We start from the raw sequence: 17,347 nt of genomic DNA on the forward strand, positions 1-17,347 counted from the left end.
CAACTGCAACATTTGGATGGGTATATGAATAGGAAGGGTTTAGAAGTATATGGACTGGGTGCTGGCAGGTGGGACTAGATTGGGTTGGGTTGGACAGAAGGGTCTGTTTCCATGCTGTACATCTATATGACTCTATAATAGAAGAGAATAGGGAAGGCAGTGGAAGCATAGAATGAGAGAGGAAAATTAGAGATGGGTTGACAAGGAGGCTGAAAGAGCATAGCAAGCCAGGCAGCATCTGGTGGTGGAGATGGCGACATTTTCGATAAATGAGTGGGCAGGGAAGAGCGTGTGAGGGGGAGAGGGAGAGAGAGAGAGAGAGAGAGAGAGAGAGAGAGAGAGCCGAGCGACCACATGGATAGAGCAATTTAGCACTGCTGCTTCGTGCTTCACAGCATCAGGGATCCGCAGCCTTGGACGACTGTCTGTGAGGAGTTTGCAATTTCTCCACGTCCCTGCGTGGATTTCCTCCCACAGTCCAAACATGTGCAGGTTAAGTGAATTGGCCATGCTAAATTACCAATAGGGCTCAGGGATGTGTAATATAGGTGCATTAGTTGTGTCACTCATTTAGTTAGTGGACTTCAAAGAATGAATGAGACACAGGAATCATTGCTAGAGTGAAAGGAGTAGAAGCAAAGCAGACAATGGCCTCGTGGTGTTATCGTTAGACTATTAACACAGAGACCCGAACACTGTCAGAGTCATAGAGATGTACAGCACCAAAACAGACCCTTCAGCCGACCTCATCCATGCTGACACAATATCCTGAAAAGTCTAGTACCATTTGCCAGCATTTGGTCCATATCTATCTAAACTCTTCCTATGGGTTATTCTTCGGAGGGTCAGTGTGGACCTGCTGGGCCTGTTTCCGCAGTGTAGGGATTCTATTCTATTCAATGAATCATATTAATGATGCACATTGTTAAGAGGCTCCAGAGAGTGAAGCAGGTTTTGCGCATGCGCCCACCCTAGTCGGCGGGGGCCTAGCGACGGGAAGTGGAAGCACAAGCCTGAGGTTAAATTTTGGGTCAACATCGGCCTCCCTCGAAAGCTCCGGGCCAACATCTGCGCGACCTCGGGGGAGGTGGGGGTGGCAGCAAAGCGTTTCACGAAGAGGAGTCGTTTTTAATTGAAGACAGAACAGATTGATAAAATATCGAGTGCTCACCTCTCGCGGTCTCTAGGAAACCTGAAAAAAGGTAAGTCCGGGTAATTGGTGCTCCCGCGGCTACAGTTCGGAGCCGCGCAAAAATTCGGCATTTCGTATAGATTGGATTTATTTATCTTCCCTTTTGTTTGGAAAAAGCAGGGACTATCCCTCCTGCCCCACCCCCTTCCTCTGAAGCAACAACGCCTCTTCCACTGGCACAGGGTTGCTCTGTTACAGATGCGGCTTGGGAGGTCAAGATGGGACCTCCGCTAGACCACAATGCGCCGCGCCAACGCGCCAAAAAAAACCACACATTCAGATACAATAATAGTAACTCATTAAGTTTCCAGCTATCAGAGCTCTCAGGATACTGCCCATCTGGAGAGGCTGTTGGTGACGTATTGGTCGTGAGACCAGGGGGATAAGTCCCACCTGATCCAGAGGTGTGCAATAATATCTCTGAATCGATTGATTTAGAAAATATAAATTGCACAGGCAGAATGCTGCAGGCAAGTGTCAGCTCCGAGGCCATCAGGAGATTCGAACCATCTTCAAAAATCTTCCAAATTACTCCAATTTAAAAACGTGGGGAACACTGCTACTTTTATGATGGGAGAGACGCTTTTGCGGTGCTGTAGTAGTGTCCCAACCTCTGAATCAGGAGGCCTGGGTTAAATTCCACCAGCATGTATCAACATTCCCGAACAGGTAAATTAGAAAATATCTACTTTTGTTCTGGGAGGACAAGAAGGAATCAGAACATAAAACATATATTCACTCATGTCTCCAGAGACACAAAAGAAACTGTAGAATAGGGAACAAGAAAATAGTGGTACTACCTGACATCAATCTGTCTGATTTTAAAAGCACTCATATTTTTGTAGTGAACGAAAGATTTTCAATTGGACTCAAAATAAACAATTATTAAATAAGTTAAATTATCTGAAAAGGCATAGTCCATTAAGATTAGCTAACCTCTTCTGCTACTTAATACAATCGTGATCAATCATGATGTCAACTCAACTCTCCTCAATATGTCAATTCTTTGAGACACCAAAAATCTGTTAATATCAGTATTAAATATATTCAATGACGCCGTATTCACAACCCTCTGCAGTAAAGAATTCCAGATATTCATAATAAATCACTTCACTCAGAATGTTTAAATAAATATCTGGCCCCAACTGTGTCCCCATGTTTTGGATTTCCATAAATCAAGCCGACCCACTTGCCAACTAGTGCATTAATAATCTTCAAAGGGCACTCTAACAATGCCTTTACTCCTATACTAAAGGCCCTTTGAAAAATAGCATACATGCTATTACATGGGAGAAAGTGAGGACTGCAGATGCTGGAGATCAGAGTGTGGTGCTGGAAAAGCACAGCCGGTCAGGCAGCATCCAAGGAGCAAGACAGTCGAAGTTCCGAGCATAATGTCTTCATCACAGTAAGTGTCAAACCTGTTTCCTGAAGGGCAACCTCGTCAATAAGTGGTGTATGTGTTGGCATTTTAAAGGTTTAGTGAGAAAAGTGATTAAGACATTATAAGGGAAAGTTTAGGAAGCTGGGCTTTTATCTGGAAAAGGAGAAATTTTCAGAATAGTGTAGTTCAAGTTTTCACATCCAACCAGTAGATAAAAAACTCAATGAAAACAAATTGTTCAATCCGGTTAAAAAATTTGAAGTAAAATCAAAGGATATCAGGAAGAGCTTCTTCCAAAGTGCAAGTGGATTGTGGAATCAGCGAGGAGGAATATGAAACAAACAATGAACACCAAGTAGCTATGAAACGACACGACCAGCTATCCTTAGTAGCGACACACGTAGATGACAAGCAACAGGATTTCGACTGGTACAACACTACTATTATAGGACAAGCCAAACAGAGAACAGCCAGGGAATTCCTAGGGGCATGGCACTCATCCACAGATTTAATCAATAAGCACATCGACCTGGACCAAATATACCAGCCACTGCAACGGACAGCTGGAACTGACAACCGGAAGCGACAGATTCAAACCACTACAAATGCCGGAGGAAAGATCACAGAAGCGCTTCACAGGAGGCTCCCAAGCACTGAGGATGTCACCTAGACAGGGGACGAAAGGTCTGCAACACAAATTCCCAGCTTGGCGAACAGAACCACAACAATGCGCACGAGCTACAAATCTTCTCACAAACTTCGATATGAGTACTGTGCAGAAATAGGGCATTAAGATAATCAGCCACAATTGTGTTGAATGATGAGCGGGGTCTAGGAGCCCAAAGCCTATTCCTGCTCCTATTTCCAATGTTTCAAAGAATGGTACAAGTGAATCTGCCTCCCTTACACAACCATACAATATAGGAGCAGAAGTAGGCCATTTGGCCCATCATTAAGCCATTTGTCTGCTCCGCTATTCAATCATAGCTGATAGGCTCTTGCTTAAGGGGATCAAGCATTATGAGGAGAATGGGGTTGAGAAAACTATCTACCTGTCTTAAATACACTCAGTGACTTGGCCTCCACAGCCCTCAGCAGCAATGAGTTCCACAGAGTTCTAGGTGACTTTGATGTAAAGATTTTGTATAAAGGGAGGACTGTTCCTTTGTTCAGAGAGAGAGCTCCTCTTGCCACACTTTGCAAGCATTGCAAAGATACTAAGTGATCCTCCAAAGCTTGTACTTGCTTAATAAAAGTTTGGCTGTTCACAGACGTTGGCATATTGTAGTTGCATCAGGTTTATAAGAATCTCAAGAAAAAGAACCTAATCTCTCCTACTAGTGGAGACATCTTCTTCATGTTCTCTCTATCCAGGCCTTTCAATATTCTGCATATTTCAATGATATACCCTTGATCCTTCTAAAGCTCCATTAAGTGGGATGGGATATCTGGTCGGCATGGACGGATTGGACCGAAGGGTCTGTTTCCATGCTGTACATCTCTATGACTCTAAGTACAGACACAAAGTCTTCAACTGCTACTCATACAACAAGCTCTTCATCTTGGGATCATTCCTGTAAACCTCCTCTGAACACCTTCATAGGCCAGAACATCCTTCTTTAGGTATGGGGCCCAAAACTGCTCATAATATTCCAAATGCAGGCTGACCAGAACCTTAAACAACTTCAGAAGTACATCTCTGCCATATATTCTAGCCCTCCTGAAATGAAGCTAATATTGCGTACGCATTCATAATTGCCAACTGAACTTGCATGTTAAACTTCAGAGAATCCTCAACTAGGACTCCTAAATCCCTCTGTGCTTCAAATTTTTGAACTCTTTCCCTGTTCAGAAAATACGCCTGACACCTCTATTTTTCCTTCCACAATGCAAAACCTCATTTTCCCACATTGTATTCCACCTGCCACTTCTCTGCCCAGTCTCTTAGCCTGTCTAAATCCTTTTGCAGCCTCTCTGCTTCCTCAGCACTACTTGTCCCTCCACCAACTTTGTGTCATGTGCAAACTTCACAAGAAGGCCCCCAGTTCCTTCATCCAGATTGTTAATGTATAACGTAAATAGATGTGGTCCAGCAAGGACTCCTGCAGAACTCTACTAATCACGGGATGCCATCCTGAAAAACACTGCTTTATCCCTCTTCTGTTGTCTGCCAGTCAGCCAATTCCATCCTTGCCAGTACCCAAGACCATGGACTTTTAATCTTATTTAGCAGCTTCCTGTGTTGCACTTTGTCAAAGGCCTCTGGAAATCCAAACACATCATGTCCACTGGCTCCCCTTTGTCTAACTTGCTCACTATCTCCTCAAAGAATTGTAACAAATGTGTCCTGACAGGAATGACCTCCCCTTGACAAAGCCGTGCTAACTCAGCCCTACTTTACCATGGACTTCCAAGTACTTCACAATCTCTTCCTTAATAATAGACTCTAAATGCATACCAATGATTGAGGTCAGGCTAACTGACTTATATTCTCCTGTCTTCTGTCTCCTTCTCTTCTAATGTAATACAGGGGTGTTACATTAGCCATTTCCAGATCTTTGACACCTTCTGATTCCAGTGATTCCTGAAAGATCACCAATGGCTCTACAATCTTTTCCTAGCTCCATCAGAACTCAGAGGTATAGTCCGTCTGGTTGAGGTGATTTACCCACCCTCAGACCTTCCAGCTTAGTGATGGCCATTACACTCATCTCTGTACCCCAACTCTCTCAAATTTCTGGTATGCTGGTGTCCCTGTCAGTGTGTGTGTGTGTGTGTGTCCGTGGTGCATGTTCGTGCACACTATACCACGGTTAGGAATATTGCAGCGAGTAACTCATCTCCTGACTCCTCAAAGCCTGTTGAGGAGCAAGTGCACAAATGAGGAGAGTGATGGCATATTCCCCACTTGCCTGGATGGGGGCAGCTCCAACAGCTCCAAAAACATTCAAGATTAACTCCATCCAGGACAATGCAACCCACTTGATTGGCATCATATCCACTGTCTCACCATCAATATTCAGTAGCTGCAATGCCTATCTAAACTGCTTTACCATCTACAAGATGCCCGCAGAAATGCAAAGATCCTTAAAAAGTAGCTTCCACATCCACAATTATTAACATCTAGAAGGACAAGAGTAGCAGATACATGGGATCACCACCTGCAAGTTTCCCTCCTGACTTGGAGATATATCACCATTTTTTCAGTGTTGCTAGGTCAAAATCCTGGAATTTCCTCCTTAACAGCATTGTGGGTCTAATTACAGCACACGTAATGCACGTTCAAGGCAGCACACTCGCCATGACTTACTCAAGGGGAACTAGAGCCAGGCAGTAAATGCTGGTCCAACCAGCGATTCCCATGTATCACAAGTGAAAAAGAAAGGAAACCTTTCCTATTCCCTAATGTGGTGCAATGTCTGCAATTCAGATTCCACCTCAACTCAGACTTGAAGATCCTCAAGCTTCAAAACCTTACTCCAGACTTGATTGAAACATAATTAACCCAAACTGAGCTTTAGAGAGATAATCACACTGCAGGTTCAGTCAGAAGGTTGGGTGACTGTAGGAAGGTAGTGCAGGAGTCTCCTGTGGCTATCCCTCTCGAACAGATTCAGTTTTGAGTACTGTTGGCAGGGATAGCCTCTCAGAGAAAAATAGCAGTGGCAGCCAGATCTTGGTTACCAAGAATGAATCTTCTGTTAAGCGGGGTTTGTCAAGGTTTAAAAGAATAATTGTTATAGGGAACTCTCCAGTCAGGGGCACAGATGTGGCCGTAAGGATTCAGGATGTTGTGTGCCTCTCTGATGCCAAGATCAAGGATGGCTCAGATTGGTTGCAGCACATTATCAAAAGGGAGAGCGAGAGGACAGAGATCGTTTTACACATTGGTAAGAACAACAAAGGCCAATGGGCTGAGGAATGTGAGATGGTGTTTAATTTGGATAAATACGAGGTCTTGCATTTTGGTAGCAACAAAAAAAAGGGGCAGATCTTGTATAGTAGGGCCATGAGTATTGTCAAACAGAGAGACCTAGAATTCAGGTACGTATGTCTTTACTACCCTGTCTACCTGTGACGCGACTTTCAGAGAAGGCTAAAGTGAGTACTGGAGATTAGAGTGTGTGGTGCTGGAACAGCACAGCAGGTCAGGCAGCATCCAAGAAGCAGGAAAATCAATGTTTCGAGCAAAAGCCTTCATCAGAAATTAGGTAGACAGGGTAGTAAAGAAGGCATTTGGCATGTTTGTACTCAATGGTCTGAGCAATGAGGCAAGAGTTTGGACATCATGCAATTGTAAAAGACTTTGGTGAAGCCGCTTTTGGAATACTGTTTACAGTTCTGGTCACCCTGCTATAGGAAGGGCATCATTAAGTTGGAGAGGATTCAGAAAAGATTTATAAGAATGTAACTGGGACTGGAGGGTTTGAGTTATAAGGAGAGGCTGGAATCTAAGGGTGACCTTATAAGGCTTTATAAAATCATGAGGAGTATAGATGAGGTGAATAACTCCTTGGGTAGGGGAGCTCAAAACTAGGGGACATGTTTTTAAGGCAAGTAAGATTTAAAAAGGATCCAAGGGACAACTTTTTCCAGACAGAGTGTGCTGCGGACATGGAATGATCTGCCAGAGGAAGTGGTAGATTAGATTAGATACCCTACTGTGTGGAAGCAGGCCCTTTGGCCCAAAAAGTCCACACCAACCCTCCGAAGAGTAACCCACCCAGAGTCATTTCCCTCTGACTAATGCACCTATCCTATGGGCAATTTAGCAAGGCCAATTCACCTGAATGTACAATTACCTGCAGATACAATTACAACATTTAAAATATATTTGGATAAGTACAAGAATAGAAAAGCTTTAGAGGAATATGGGCCAAACACAGACAAATGGGACTAGTTTAATTTGGGAAACTTGGTCAGCATGGACGAGTTTGACCAAAGGGTCAGTCTCTATGCTGCATGACTCTAATTAGAGACTTGCATAGAGAAAAGGAAAATACTGCAGATTCTGATATGTGAAAATCAGCAAGTTTGGCACATCTGTAAAGAAAGTTAATGTTTGAAGTCTAATATGACTCTTCTTCAGAACTGGAAGGGGCTGCACAGTGGTGGTTTTTATGCTGTTGACATAGGGGAAGCAGAGGAATGGGTGGATCAGAAAGTGAGGGTACTCTGATCAAAAGACAAAGGGAGTGCTAATGGTGATAGAGGAGCAACAGGGTGGGGGGGGATTGGTTATTGTAATGAACTACAGATGCAGAACTTGAAATTGACTACTGAACATTGTAAAGTTCCTAAATGGAAAATGAGATGATGTTCCTCCAACTTATATTGAGCTTAACTGAAGCATTGTAGCATACCCAAGACAAAAGTGTCAATATGGGAATAAGATGATTTATTGACATCGCAAACAACCGGAAGGTTGGGGCAATTTTTACAGTCAAATTCGAGTTGTTTCGTCAAAGTAGTCATCCAGTCTGCATTTGGTCTCACTAATATACAGGACAAAGTTAAAAATCACACAATACCAGGTTATAATCAAACAGATTTAATTGGAAGTACTAGCTTCCAAATAAACCTACTGGACTATAACCTGGTGTGGTTCGATTTTTAACTTTGCCCACCCCAGTCCAATATCGGCACGCCCACATAATGTACACAAGACCTCGTTGTGAGCACTGAAAGGAAAAGACTAAATTGAAAGATGTCATTTGAATTGAATTTGAATTTGCATTGAATTTATTGTCATGCGTACTGAGGCAGTGAAAAGCTTTGTCTTGCAAGCAATACAGGCAGATCACAGAGTTAAGTAGCATAGATAGTAAATAATAGGTAAACAGCGACAAAAACAAAAACACAGGTACAGACGAATGTTAAGAGTATGTGAGTCCATTCAGTATTCTAACAACAGTAGGGTAGAAACTGTTACAAAACCAGCTGGTGCGTGTGTTCAGGCTTCTATACCTTCTCCCCAATGGTGGAGGTTGTAGAAAAACATTGCCAGGGTGAGATGGATCTTTAAGAATGCTGGTAGCCTTTCCTCGACAGTGAGCCTGGTAGATAGATACTATAGATGGGAGGTTGGCCTTTGTGATTGTCCAGGCCGAGTTCACCACTCTCTGTAACCATCTCCGATCTTGAATGGTACAGTTGCCATAACAGGTAGTGAAACAGATTGCTCTCAATGGTACACCTATAAAAGTTGACAAGGGTATTCGCTGTCATGTCAAATTTCCTCAGCTGCCTGAGGAAGAGGAGATATTGTCGGGCCTTTGTAACCAGTGCGTCCTTCTACAAGGAATGTACTTGAACTTACTGCTCACAATGAGGTCTTGTGTACATTATGTGGAGGTGCCGATATTGGACCGGGTCCAAACAACACCAGGTTATAGTCCAACAGGTTTATTTGGAAACTAGTACTTCCAAATAAATCTTTGTAACAGGCACTGCTGTTCTCTCTAAGATACACAGGCACTGAAGCAAGACGGTGCCGGATATGGTAGACTCCTTGCGAGCTCCTGCATGCAGATCTAAGTTTCCTATTTCCTACAATTGTTCTACGCTCTAAACTTAATAGCATCCTTTTAAAAATTACTTATACCTCTGTTTTATCTATATTCACAGGCTTGAAGCTCCTCCGATCCTCAAAGCCAGCTTATTGGATGAAGGCAGCAGACCACGTGGTATCCACGACCCATTTGACCACCCTGAGGCAGCCTGCCGGGAAACTAAGGGATCCGGGAGACCGCCCCAGGCAACAGAACCAACACAAAATGTTCCTGGCCCCATAAGACACCTACCTGACATGAAATTTATCAGAACTTACCTGGAGGGCAGCCCAAACACCTCTGCTAAAAAAGTGGCTGGAGCTGAAGCAATAAGTTGGCAGCAACTGAAACCAGGAACTAACTGGACAAATCAGAACAGAAGCAGAAACTTACCTTCTCTACTGGGTCTTAAGCACATTCCCTCTGGTAAAAAAAACCACACAGGAAATTACCTGCTACACTGGGTCCTAAGCAGACCCTCTGCAAAAATATACCAAACTGCAACCTACCTGGTCCAGAGGCTCCTAGGGTGGATCACTTAACTGGAAGGAGTCAGAATCCACTCCACCAGACCACCCAAATGTAAGAACCCTGCAAGAAATCTGGGTACGTGTGCCGGCCTGCTAGTAAGACTGAGACTACGCAGTTTCAAGACCTCCCTTCCTAGCTTACTCCTGGCAAACATACATTGTCTGGAGAACAAGATGAACGAACTCAGATCACAGATCAGCTTCCAGTACGAATTGCAGGATTGCTGCACACAGAAACCTGGTCAACCCATCCATTCCCAACTGCGCACTTCAGGCTGATGGTTTTTCTATCCATTGTATGGACCGCACACAGTGTCCTCGGGTAAAACAAAGGGTAGAGGGGTTTGCTTTTTAATCAACAACTTGTGGTGCATGGACATTGCAATCCTGGGCAGTCATTACTCCCCAAACCTTGAATCACAAGGCCACACTGGTTACAAAGGCACAAAATATACAAGGAATGTTTGGGGCTTTAAACAGTGAAGATGCAGGAGGGAAAGGGCAAGTGTTACATCCTCTGTCATTACAGGGTGTTAAGAAGTGTGAGGAGGCTTTGGGCAGTGTACTAGGATGTCGCGGAAGCAGGGTGTAAGAACAGCCACCATTTGAAGAACAGAGGAACTCTTCCTGGGTTCCTTGGTAATAATTATTCCTTTACCAACATGAACTAAAGATTATCTGGTTATACATTTAATTATTTTTTGTAAAACTTCAGTGTGTACAGATTGGCCACTCATTTCCTGACATTTCAGCATTGGCTAATTTCAAAATTACTGTAAAATGCTTTTGGTGCATCTGGAAGTCATGGAGGATGTTACATAAAAAAAAAAGCAGCTAGGGAGGGAATTCCAGGATTTTGACCTGGCAACACTGGAGGAACAGTGATATATTTCCAATTTAGGATTGTGAATGTCTTGGAGGAGAACCTGCAGGTGATGGTGTTCCAATGTATCTGCTGCCATTGTCCTTCCAGATGGAAATGTTTGTGGGCTTCCAAGATGCTTCCGAAGTATCTTCAGTGAATTTCTGCAGCATACAAACTGCAGCTAAGTGTCAAAGGCAGAAACAGTGGCTGCTTGTCAATGCAGTGCTAATCAAACAGGCTGTTTCTCCTGATAGTTTCAAGTTTCCTGAGTGTTGTTAGAGCTGCGCTCATCCAGATAAGTGGGGAGTATCCTATCACACAACTTACTTGTGCCTTGTATACAGTGAGAAGGATTTTGGAGTCAGGAGATGAGTTACTCCCTGCAGTATTCCTAGCCTCTGATTTGCCCTTGTATTTATATGGCTAGTCTATTTGAGTTTCTGGTCAATGGTAACCTCCAGGATGTTAGTAGTGTGCGATTCAGTGATGGTAATGCTATTGAGTGTCAAGTAGAGATGGTTAGATTGTCTCTTATTTGAGATGGTCATTGCCTGGCGTTTCTGTGGCACAAATGTTACTTACCACTTTTGAGCCCAAGTCTTACATTCAATTTTCAAGTGCAGCTTCAGTTCCTGAGGAGTTATGAATGGTGCTGAACATTATGAACATCCCTACTTCTGGCCTTATGATGGAGGGAAGGTCATTGATGAAGCAGCTGAAGACGATTGGGCCTAGGACTCTACCCTGAGGAACTAAGGGCTCTTGTGGCACAATGGTAGTGTTTCTATCTCTGGTCCAGGAGGTCTAGATTCAAGTCCTACCTGTTCTACAAGTGTGTAACTTCTCCAAGTAGGTGGACTGAAAAAAAACTACCCTGAAGAATTCGTGCAAAAACGTCCTGCATCAGAGATAACTGACTTCCAACAAACAGTTTTTCCCTGGAGCATCAGAGGCTGAGGGCTGGCCTTATAGAGGTTTATAAGATCATGAGGGGCATGGATAGGGTAAATAGACAAGGTCTTTTCCCTGGGTGGGGGAGTCCAAAACTAGAGTGCATAGATTTATGGAGGGGAAAGAGTTTAAAGGGACCTAAGGGGAAACTTTTGCACACAAAGAGTGGTGTATATATGGAACAAGCTGCCAGAGGCAATGGAGGAGACTGGTACAATTACAACATTTAAAAGACGTCTGGATGGATACATGAATAGGAAGAGTTTAGAGGGATATGGGCCAAGTGCTGGCAAATGGGAGTAGACTGGTCGGCAAGTTCGACCAAATGGTCTGTTTCCATACCGTACATCTCTATGACTTTAAGTACAACTACTTTCCTATTTACCTGATATGACACCAATCAGCAGAGATCCCCCAACCCCTCCAATTCCTATTGACGACAGTTTTGCCAGGGTTCTTTATTGCCACACACAATCTAATGAGACCTTGATGTCAAGGTTAGCCACTCTAATCTCACCTCTGGAATTCAGTTCTTTTATCTATGCTTGAACTAAGGCTGTAATAAGGTCAAGAGTATAAGGTCAAGATCATCTTCCATGATCCTGGTGGAATTCAAACTGGATGTCAGTGAAGTGGTTATCACTGTGCAGGTGCTACTTGGTGATGACACATTCCAGGGTTGTTTGAATTTGGTGTTTTTGTATACAGGACATACATGGACAATTTTCCACACTGAGGGATAGATGCCACTATTGTACCTGTCCTGATGAGCAGAAACGTCCTTCAAACAAATATTTTGGGAAGAAAGAAGGCATCATTTTTGATCCTGTTGCAAACGCCATTTCCTAAATATCACCTTCAGCCCTCTCACTGGCAACTGTCTGAGCCTGAACCAGACTGTTTGCAAACTTGGTTTCAGTTCTGACCAAATGCCCTCAAGATCATTAAAGAGTTCCTATTGCCATCACTGTAACATCACTTAGCTAGATCCCTTCTTCAGCTCCTGTGATGCTGAAACCCTCATTCCTAGTTTGTTATGTCTAGTCTACCATCTTCCATGCTGCATGAATTTGTAGTTATTCAACTTTTTTTTGTTCAGATCTTAATTCAATCAATTTCATTCACTAATTGGCCTGGTGCCTGCTAATCTATAAAAAAGCTTCCAGTCTGACAGCGCTTAATTTTTACAATCCTAATCCTCAATCATACGCTTCATCCTAAATGACTGAAAAAATTCTAATATCTTACTTTCAGCCACTGAGTTTATATTGAAAGCTAGTTTTTGCATTGACAATCATTCGACTGCCAGAAGGAGCATTCAAGGCAAACAGCAAAAAGGTGTTTAAGGGAAGCAAGAAAATTATCTTGTTGATGAAGTTTGATGAATGCTGCTGAATGGTTTTTCCCAGAGAGTATAAACTAGTTGGGCTGAATAGCCTGATTCTACCCCATACATTTCTGACATAGCAATGCAGCATAATAACGAATAATTTGGCTTAATCAATTTATGTCACCATTTATTTGTCATCACAGTATCCTCTTGTCTTTCCTCATCCAATTCCATCATCATAACTGTTATGAAGTTGAAGGCCTGTACCGTACCTTTAAGTGAGAGTGAAAGGTTGTTTTGACAGTGACAGTTTGCAGGCACCCTTTATGTGACTGACTAGCAGTCTCAGAGTGTAATGGAAAATTGAAAATATGTAACATTTGGCTGCTATGTTCACAATAGTTTGAATTTAACTAATCAGGTTAAATTATGCCCCAGGATATTAAAACCCAATCAAATTTGTATTTTACTGTTTTGACAACATCGAACCAATGAGACGATCCGATGTTCGGGGTATAAAAGAAGCTGGCATTTTGGAGAGTTAGCCAGACAGTGCGACAATCTGCCATCTAGAGAGAGACTGCTATTCAAAACATTGACTATCAAATGGTACATTTTTCATAGGAAACAGCTTGCAGCAAAACATCAAAGATGACCCAGGGAGATCTCCAGCTGGAAGACGACATACACTGACACCAAATCGCTGGGTGTTTTTGTTGATGCAATTTTAATGGGATCAGTATAGTGTTATAGAGTTGGAGGTAGGTAACAGATCTTTAAGAGAAAGGAGGCTTAGAGTTGTAAATAGTTGTTGTTTAATGTTCACTTTTAGAGTTAAAGAATAAACTTTATATTTTTCTTTAAATAGTGAAATTTGGGAAGTTCTCTGTCACTCATACTTTAACAGATTACAAGACGAGGTAAGCTTTTCTATGTGGTAAAAACAAGGACTGCAGATGCTGGAAACCTTGTTTTTACCTAAGCTTTTCTACATGTTTGATTTAATTAGCATTAGGGTTCACTGCTGTGTCATTACATAACCTTGCATTTCCTTCTCCCTTACTTACATTTATACCACACACTCTCATCACACCATCTAATAGAGAGCACTATATTCTCACCATACTTTGGATAAAGAAGCTTCTTTTGAATTGCCAACTGGATTTCTTGGTAACTGTCAATGACCTTTAGTTTTGTTTTTCCCTACATCTGGGAATATTATTTCTGTCAGTCTCTTAAAATCCTTCATCATGTTTGGTCACCGTTCAGCTTTCTCTTTTAACAAGAAATGAAAGAGACCCAATTCAGAGGCTTTTGCTTAATGGAAGCCACACTGTAACAAACATGCCTGACAAGGAGATTCTGACAAGGTGTCTCTTATAGGAATAAAATGAGATTGAGAGGCATAGCTGTAGGGAGGGAATTCTATAGTTCAGGATTGAGTTACTTGAAGGCACAGCCAAAATGGAAGAGAGGTTGTAATGCACAGGAAGCCAGGATTAAAAGGAATGTAGCTTCCTCAGAAGGTCATGGGATTGGATGAGATACAGTAAGGGGGTGGATGGCACCATGGAAAGAAAGATTTTAAAAACAAAAATTAGCATTTTAGAAATTTTTGGCCATCTATCACTGGATTCCAAATAAGCAATCTGATAATTTAGCAACAGCGGAGGATTTAAGAAGGTGTTTTGTACGTACAGCTGGTGTCATTAGCATACATAAGGAAACAGTGTTAATGGTGGCACAGTAGCAAGTGAAACCACTGCAAATAATTCCCTAGCTATGGCTTAGTTAGATAAGAATGGAGCTATACAAGAATAGATCTAGCCAGCTGAATAGATATTGTTGATGACACCATTCTTCTGCAGTCTCAAAGGGTGAAGAACAACAAGGAGGAAAAATCTTTCAGTCACTTAAGTAATTTATGACTATGCCTTTCTTGTAATATGGCAAATGGCTTGTGTACAGTTTTATATTAACATTCTACAAGATATTTTCTTTACCATGAAACACGCGTGTCACTGACAAGGTTGGCATTTGTTGCCCAACCTTAATCGTTTTTGATCAGAGTGCCTTGCTAGACCATTTCACAGGACATTTAACAGTCAACCATATTGCTGTGTGTACAGAGTCATATGTAGTTATATAAGGCAAAAACTGCAAATTTCCTTCCCACAGTAGTGAACCAGATGTGCTTTTATGACAATTGATTTTATGATAATAGTATTACGCTCACCATTTCTGAGACTAGCTTTATATCCCAGAGTTATTGAGTTCAATCAGACCAGCTGCTGTGGTGGGATTTGAGCTCAATCTCCAAGGCCTGCACCTCTAAAGTACTAGTGCACTGTGCAGTGACAGGTGATGCCTCAGGTACATTTCTTAAAAAGATCTCATATTTTTGGCCATATTTCACACATCTCACTTGCAATCTCCTCAGACCATTATCAGAGGAGACTTATTGTTACCAATTTGTACTTTATTTCCTTCATAGAGTCATAATCATTTGGCTTTTTCTTCCAGGTCTGGTCAAAAGGGAGGCAGAAGCTTAACTAACATTTTATGAACAGTCATAGAGTCATAGAGCTGTACAGCATGGAAACAGACCCTTCGGTCCAACCTGTCCATGCTGACCAGATATCCCAACCCAATCTAGTCCCATTTGCCATTACCTGGCCCATATCCCTCCAAACTCTTCCTATTCATATATGTCCTGCAGCAGATTTTGTCCTGAGCCAAAACTTTGTGACTTATATTTAATTAGCACCATGTTTGATTGATTCATCACCCTGTTGATGGCTAATTTATATCAGTTCCCAATCTGACAACTCCTCAATGCTAAAATTCTTTTGTTTACTAGCCCACTGGTCACACTTTCATTTCTGAATCAGAAGGCTCTCAGATCTCGCTCCACTTCAGCAACTTCAGTCCAGTTTAATCTGGCATATCTTACTGTGGCATTATCAGATTTGTCATATTTCAGAGAAATTGTTAAACTAAAGGCTCCAAACAGAAGGATGCAAGAGCACTGTATGTAAAGAGCAATGAAGTAATTTTTTTTAAAAATCCACTGAAACAGATGATCTGGCCACTGTTTGCCATTTGTGTTACTTTGCTGTGCATGTAAAATTGGTAATTTCATACAAAACAACAGGAACCACAATTCCAATCTTTTCAGCCAAAAGCCCTCTCAGACTTTGCAGTATGCACTAAGTTGGTGATGATCACAACTGCCAACATCACGACAATGATCAGAATTCAGATCACACACTGTGAAACCCCATTTGACCACACTGATGGCTCCAAGCTGTACCTTGAAGGTATACAAGGGACGAAGAAAGGATGACAGTTTCTTGTTAACCATTCAATCTAATTAACCTGTTCTGACATGCTGCGACACACCTCCAGGTCAGATGGTACTTGAAACCGTGCCCTTCTGGGCCAGGGAAAAGAACACTAATGCTGTGCCACAAGAACCCTCTAAAATCATCTTATGATGTTGACTCAGTGGGGGGTAAAGCATGGGTTTGCACAGATCATCACAAAGCAAGAAGACTCACTCTGGCAAGTGAGTTGGCAGCGTTTGTATACAGTAAGGGAATTGAGAGAAATCTTGAGTGGGGTGGGGGAGAGAAGAGATAGGGTGGAGGGATGGGTCTGGGTGGGATGCTCTACTGAGGGTTAGTGTGGACTTGTTGGGCCGAATGGCCTGTTTCCACACTGTGGACATTCTCTATGATGAGAACTGGAAAGTGAGGGTGTCCCTTTAAGAGGAGGGGGGGGGGGAGCAGGAGCATGCGCACTGGCCACCATCCGACATGTTTGGTGTTGGTGCTGGCGGGGGTGGGCCCAGAAGGGAGACAACAAACAAAGGGACACATCGATTAGTATAGCAACACGGGGTGATTAAGAGTACACACCGAAGTAAGGAGATGATGCCTGTGCTCCCTAACTGTGTGCAATCGGTAGAACATTCCAGTAACGGGGCTGCCTCACCTCTCGGGGTCTTTGGGGAACCTGAAGAAAGGGATGTCTGGGCAGTTGGTGCTTTTCCTGCTGCAGTTGGGTGCCGCGCAGAAGTTCGGCATCGTCTCGAAATCAGTTGTTTTGCTCCTCTCGCACGCTTGTTTCTCTCCCTCCGGCGGAAGACGACAGGCTCGGCCGCCGCCGAACGATTGAAAATCGCCAGAGCTCCGAGGGCTTTGACGCGCCTTGCCGTGACGCCAGCACGCACGCAGCCTGGCAGAGTGCCGCTGGTCCTCCAGTATCCCACAATGCCTGGTGACACCACGGGTACGCCTCCTCCCTTCCGGGGGCTGTACTGCGCATGCTACTCGGTGTCAGCAAACGCAACGAAGGATCCACGGGATGTGGAAATTGTGGGTATCGACAAAGTTAAAAATCACACCACCAGGTTACAGTCCAACGGGTTTATTTGTAAGTGTAAGCTTTTGAATTGCTGCTCCTTTGTTAGGTAGCTAGTGGAGTAGGCTGTAAATTCTGTGTCCTATGATCCTACTCCATTAGCCAACTGACGAAGGAAA

The 17,347-nt window shown here is 43.0% G+C and overlaps 1 protein-coding gene and 1 long non-coding RNA gene across 8 annotated transcripts in view; one reads left to right on the forward strand and one right to left on the reverse strand.

Annotated features, from left to right (window-relative positions):
• The window catches only part of LOC140481121 (52 kDa repressor of the inhibitor of the protein kinase-like), a 39,440-nt gene extending 22,372 nt beyond the window's left edge, over positions 1 to 17,068 (reverse strand). For 5 of the 6 annotated variants that reach the window (XR_011961469.1, XR_011961468.1, XM_072576820.1 and 2 more), the window contains exon 1: positions 16,800 to 17,068. Coding sequence is in view for 4 of the 6 variants with exons in the window: in XM_072576820.1 (XP_072432921.1) it covers positions 16,800 to 16,891 (92 nt within the window). In the remaining 2 variants the exon portion in view is untranslated. Of the gene's footprint in view, positions 1 to 1,171; positions 1,402 to 16,799 lie in introns of those variants that run through there. The other variant, XM_072576818.1, reaches the window with a different exon arrangement.
• Positions 992 to 13,676, forward strand: LOC140481123 (uncharacterized). 2 transcript variants are annotated; one of them, XR_011961470.1, is made up of 3 exons: positions 992 to 1,202; positions 2,448 to 2,600; positions 9,204 to 13,676. It is a non-coding gene; the product is annotated as an uncharacterized lncRNA (long non-coding RNA). The 2 variants fall into 2 exon arrangements; XR_011961471.1 differs by lacking the exon at positions 992 to 1,202 and adding an exon at positions 1,635 to 1,861.
• Positions 17,069 to 17,347: the final 279 nt, after the last annotated feature.

The sequence above is a fragment of the Chiloscyllium punctatum genome, chromosome 9 (assembly GCF_047496795.1).
Source record: "Chiloscyllium punctatum isolate Juve2018m chromosome 9, sChiPun1.3, whole genome shotgun sequence".
Classification (NCBI taxonomy): Eukaryota; Metazoa; Chordata; class Chondrichthyes; order Orectolobiformes; family Hemiscylliidae; genus Chiloscyllium; species Chiloscyllium punctatum.